At 40.3% G+C, this 6,145-nt stretch overlaps 1 protein-coding gene across 1 annotated transcript; it reads left to right on the top strand.

Annotated features, from left to right (window-relative positions):
• The first annotated feature begins 1,372 nt into the window (after positions 1-1,372).
• LOC102197061 (regulator of G-protein signaling 1-like) lies at positions 1,373-4,998 on the top strand. The gene is made up of 6 exons (XM_005747359.1): positions 1,373-1,530; positions 1,639-1,835; positions 2,133-2,192; positions 2,494-2,558; positions 2,712-2,878; positions 3,046-4,998. The coding sequence occupies exons 2-6, from the start codon at positions 1,756-1,758 to the stop codon at positions 3,232-3,234; spliced, it is 561 nt and encodes a 186-aa protein (XP_005747416.1). The 5' UTR covers positions 1,373-1,530; positions 1,639-1,755; the 3' UTR covers positions 3,235-4,998.
• The last annotated feature ends 1,147 nt before the right edge of the window (positions 4,999-6,145 follow it).

The raw sequence follows: 6,145 nt of genomic DNA, 5'->3' as shown, positions 1-6,145 counted from the left end.
TGTCTATCCAAATAGACAAATCGCTTCCATCTTAAGGTGGGTTTCAAACAAAGACCTTCGCTCAACAATCATCATTTGAAACCTTGACTGACAACACCTTAAACCAGGGGCTTTCTCTGGCAATATCGTTAGCACATTTAGAAGTTTCAAAGTTTATGAGCATGAGACCAAGAATGCCTTCTGACATTTACTCTACTAAAGAGCACACTGTTCTCATCCAACCATTTGCTCCAAACAGTTTACTTGAAACCTTCAGATGTAGCCGAAAGACAAACACATAAATTAGTTTATCTTTAAGATAAGAGTTTGGGATTTGAATTCCCACAGTTCTTTTCTGTGCTACAATTATCAGCAGAAACGTCTACTTAAATGCCAGAGAAAATATCTGTTGTAGATCACCGCAAAACTGAAAGGAATGTGAAATGTGAAGGGTCACCACAACTAATGCTAATTTCAGCTAATGCTAGTTCTTGCCAAGACCCCATCCAGTTCATTAAAGGTTCTTTGGCCACAGCCACAAGTTCTGGCTGACCTCGGTTGGTTCTCCTCACTTCTCGTCTGTTCCCCTGTCCCTTAAATAAATAACAGGCTCAAATGTAAAACATTGGGGCCCTTCAAATATGTATGGGTCTCTGACATTGGCAATGACATCATGCTCATTATCATAGTACTTGACTTTGCTGGATGTCTACCTTTTGTGTGGGTTGATGTTACACTTTCTTCATTTTAACGGTAAAATCTGCCTAAAATTTAACTGTACGTTTCTTTTCTTTCTTTTCTTTTGTAATTTTTTCTGTAGTTTACAAATCGTGCTTGATGTGAGGGCTGACAGAATACCCTCTGTTTTTTGAGGCACTTCCAAACCCTTCTATATTTTCTGGAGATATTTGGCATTGGATTAAAGCTGCAACTTTTTTTTTCCCGCCTTTTACACTAGTTTTAGCCACCATATAAGGATTTCCGCCTGCAGTTTGACGATGGTGGAAGGCTTCAATAATAAAGTAATAACTCTGCAGCTGAAAGATGAGAGTGGTCAGGATATGATGTTCTGACAGTCTTTCTGGCTTCCTGTAGCCTTGCGGAGCCTCTCTGTTGCAATCAATTTGCTGTTTCCTCTTTCTCACTCATGACTGTAGCCTTGTGGTGTGCACATTTCTACCACATCTTGACGAATTTCCCTTTTTTGGGATCAAAAAATGTTAAATATGAAAGACAGAAGGACAATCCCAATATTTGGTTTCAACCGCCTTCTCTTTTACATCCCATTTAATGGACTCACTACACAAACAGCGTGCGAAGGTCACGATTTGCCTATCAAAGTCACTGTTGCTGTCATTTGCATCTGTGCTGGCAGACTAAAAATAATGGGAACACAGCAAGCTTTCAGCCACAGAGAGTGCTGTTTGTTTGGCTAGTCCGGTTAGGAGGCGGGAAGGAGCAGCAACAGCAGAAGGGAAGGAAAAGAAGCAGAGACATAATAGGGAGTAAGGCATCAAGGCGAGGGAGGGAGACATGCATGCAAAGCACCGAGTGAGTATGTGTTGTTTCTAACTGTGAGGTAGAAGGAGGAGGAGAGGGAGGGAAGGAAGGGGTGCTTCCTCTTTAGTTTAAGCTTCTGATGTATCCCATCAACCCCAGACCGTCAACAGGAAACCTTGGTATAAAAAGCTGCATTGCAGGGGGAATCCTCCTAAGTGTCTCTCAGCCACAGCATGACCAGGACCGAGAGCCCGAGAGAGTGGACTTAATAAAACAATGCCAAGCTTAATCGTCGAACCACCCAACACACAGCGCTTCATCATGGACAGAGATGACAGGAAGAGAAACAAAAACATGTGAGTGAAACTTTTGACTTTAACGCTGAGCTGGAGTTTCCAGTAAATGTGCTGACTTGGAGCTTGACGAGACAATCTCGAGCTGTTTAATAGCAAATAGTGTGGTGACATAAAAAATGTGTTAAAAATACTTCATACTATCTCTGAAAATAGCCATTCATCTTATATAACGGCACGAGTCACTGTCTTTTCTAAACACCAGCCCTCCTAACATTCTTTGACACATTCATTGGAAGCTAATCGAACAGCAATAAACACAACAGGGATATATTCATATATTTTTTATTCCCTACACAGTGGAAAGAACTTTATGTGCCGACTCCAGTGCATGTTCTCTCACTCCTCCAGCTCTGAGAGGTAAGGAGACTTATGGAGTGTTTTGCATACATTTCAGTTTTAAAATAGCCAGCCTGCGCCTATGATTTCCATCTATGGCATCATTGAAAGGATTCAAATGATCCTGAGACACCATGTTTGCTTTGGCACAGCACGCACACCAACCCGGCATATCCCAGGGTTCGGCATTTTTGTCTGAATTCGATAAGCCCATCTGCTATGCTTTCTTAATGAGTGTGCTTCTGTGTGACTCGCACCCTTTACAGCTTCGCTTTGCTCAAATTTGATTCTGTTAAGTAATCCAACTTGCATTCTCTCCCAGCAGGCTAAGTTTAGAAGATACCCAACAATGGTCACAGTCACTGGAAAAGCTTCTCGAGTCTAAATGTAGGTTCCTTTTCCCCCTGAGAGTGAGAATGCTGCTAAAACAATATTGTGTTTGTAAGAATGACAGTTTGGGCAGACTGATTTGGGTTTTTTCTTCTTTTTTTGTTTTAAATAAAAGCTGAAAATGGGCTTGTTTTATTTGCTTCACCTCAGATGGACTGGCTACTTTTCGCAACTTTCTCAAGTCCGAATACAGCGACGAGAACATTGAGTTCTGGCTCACGTGTGAGGACTACAAAAAGATCAAGTCTTCATTCCGAATGTCCTCAAGAGCCAAGAAGATTTATGAGCAGTTCATTAAAGCAGAATCGCCTAAAGAGGTAACTTCAGAGTCACACACAGACACCGTTTCCCTTACATATTGTCTTTATATGTCAGTGCAAGCAGTCCTCTGAAAGAGGAGAGAAGTGCCAGCTGAAATGTTGAATCTCACATCTTTTGCTCTTGGCTCAAATCCCCTCATTCCTACCTTTGTGCTTCATTCCAGATCAACATCGACTATCACACCCGAGAGCAGATCAAAAGGAACGTCAAGACTCCCACCATGCACTGCTTTGACGACGCTCAGAAGATCGTTTACGGGTTGATGGAAAGAGACTCGTACCCGCGGTTCCTCCGCTCGGACATTTATAGAACTCTTCTGGAGAGCCTCGCCGCCGACGCCATGAAGGGATGAAAGCACGGCCAGAGGAGGGGAGAGAAAGGACATAAAACCCATAACTGGAATGTTTGAGCTCCTTCAGGTGGAAGGACTGACAACAAAGATGGAAGAAGGGCCAACCGGCGCAGCACACGCGTGCAGAGGACTTGTTCCTCAGTGTCCAGAATCAGCCCTCAAGCCCCGTCACGGAAGTATCTCCCCCCGACTCCCTGCCACCTCACACTTAGCATCACACACATGAGGACTATATAAGAATGAGAAGCACAGGCAGATTTCTCAATATCAAGCATGTAGTGTGCATTTTCGCACTGGATCATGGGTTTGTGTGCGCACTTTTGACAGTGAATGAATCAGCGGGCTGGTTGCCTCTCGGTCTGACTGTAGAGCTGCGTAAGCAAACCATTCAGTAGACGCCCTTTGGCCTTTTTTGGAGACGTGTTTCCTATGCAGATAAGGATAGAGGATGTAACATGTCACGGTCACACTTGAGAAACTGTGTGTATGCGTGTGTAAAGAGGGAAAGAGAGCGAGCATTTTAGATGTAGTGTTTTTAACCGTCACTGATTCAGAATAAGCTGTCATGAAAAGAGCCGCCCAGTTACGGGATGACAGCACCAAGGAAGACAACAAATCTATAGATTTAACACTGATAAGCAATCATCAGTAAAAGCATGCAGAAGGCCACCTAGCAAGAGCCACTCATGGACACTTTCTGGGTTTTTTTTAAAATAATGTAGATTGCACCGATATGGGGTTTGAAAAACTGATGATTTAGGTTTTTTTTAGTTTAAGCTGTCTATAGACGTTATTTTGTGCCGATATTTAATATCCTTTAGGGTTGTTTTGAAACTACAAAAAGTGAAAATAGTTTGTTTCAATAAAAATAACTATTAATGGTATAGTTTTGTGATTGCAAGAAGCCTAATCATGTATATTTTTTGTGTGGGATCTGAACTTGCCGTTTCTAGCCGCTGACGTCTAGCCTAGTGACGCAGCGTGTAAAGACTAAAATCTAAGCAGAAACCTTACAACGCTGAAATGTCATGAGTTGTGATTTTGTTTATTTAAGTTTTCTGGCATGGAATGATTATAGAAATAGGATGTCTCACATTGCATGCCGGGATGTCAAAACTCCTTTTATACCATGAGAATAGGTCCGATTGCTGATGTCCAAAGCGCACTGTGTGAATGTACTCTTAGGGAGCTGATAGTTAAGTTAACTTAAAAAGTTCAATGTTGTGTTATTTATTTTTCATTGTCACCATTTGAGTACAAAGTTTGCTGCAGTGTTTAAGTACTTGTTAAACTTGTTAGGGATTTGAATTACATTAAATTATTACATTGAACCACATTTACATTATTTTATTTGCCTACCTGCAACTAAGTGAATTTTTCAGTGTTGTGCACCACCCTGCGGTGTAGGTCCTTCTCACTCACAATGTCACTTTTAGAATTCTGATTACAGTTTTGTGGTCTATTTATAGAAGGCTTCAAGACGCTTAGAGTGAAACAGTTCTTAAGGCATTTCATTCAAAAAGAAATGGGATGTTTGCACGTGGTTGTGGGTTTTATGTTATAACAGACATGTGCAAACATTTGCATGCAAACATGTATGCATGGGAATGTATGTACCTAAGTACAGATTAAGCTCATTCACTTAACAAAATCCTTTCAAAGATCACAAAGAGTGTTAACTTCTAGTTTTAATTTCAGTTTATGAAATGACATTAGAAAAAAAAAATCTCTAAAGATATCGGACCAATATATTGATTTCTCGCAGTTTCCTGCTATCCTCTTTTTTTCAATCACTGAAAGGCATCTGGTGTCTTGAAAATTAAGCTCGTAACAGATATCTGCTGTTTCAGAAAAAGGAAGGCACGAACTTCCAGTTTCTTGTGAAATCAGACATTGTGAGAAATGAGATTTTCTCTGCCTGACTTTGTACCTTCTCTGTTCCTTCCTGGAACGTAGTGCAGCTGAACAGGCGTCACTGGAGCAGATTAACAAGGCTCACAAAGGCTGAAGATGTGACATGATATTCACACAATACACAATAAAATACACAATCATTACAAACTTTTTTTTTGTGGTAATTTTAAAGAATTCTGTGCCAAAATTAAAATTTTTCAGTATCTTCACACTGGGCTTGATGCACAGACTCGATAAAATGATAGTGTGAGTCACCTTCAAGTAACGTAGGCATTTAATATACTCAATTTTAGCTTTATGGCCATCGCTATCTTGATTATTTTTTTTTTACAGCAAAAAGAGACCATAATAGGGTGAGAAAGTGAACCCATAATAATGCAAACTTTAAGTTTTAGGTTTTAAGCAATAAAATGTAAAGAGCTGAGCTGTAAAAAATTTCCATGCAAGTCTATGTGGATTGTTTGGAGGCAGCCCATAGACTGTAAATAAAATGACTGATGTAGCGTGCAGGCATGATAAGTGAAACTAGATGACAAGTGGTTTTTAATGGCCCTGAGGAAGCCCTTAAAAACCAGCTCCCTGTGACCACTGTAACTACTTTTCTGATGATTTAATGGTCTAATTAGCCCTTTTATGATTTTCTGATTATAATATACAAAATTAACCTCATGTTTTATTGATTATGACTTGAGACAATCCAAAAAGACCGCAATCTCATCAGGTTTCTTGATAGTTTTTAGTTACTGCAGAGCAAGATATCATATTATAGATTTCTACACAAATGAACTTTGATTAAAAAAAAGAAAAAATTCTATACAGGATTTGCTCTCTGCTGGCTATTTGAAACCATCACAGTTTCAAGTATTTCCACACTGGGTTCACTTTTCAGAACTGGAATCTACGTCAGTCTTTTCTATACAGGCTTATAGGCCAACATCAAGTGGCCCTTCAAGGACTTGCAGCGCTTGATTTTTTCAGTCCTGGATTATTATGTGGT

Source organism: Pundamilia nyererei, unplaced genomic scaffold (assembly GCF_000239375.1).
Source record: "Pundamilia nyererei isolate P.nyererei 1_Seehausen unplaced genomic scaffold, PunNye1.0 scaffold00195, whole genome shotgun sequence".
Classification (NCBI taxonomy): Eukaryota; Metazoa; Chordata; class Actinopteri; order Cichliformes; family Cichlidae; genus Pundamilia; species Pundamilia nyererei.
Note: the sequence above shows the minus strand (reverse complement) of the source record. Positions and strands in the feature narration are given on the sequence as shown.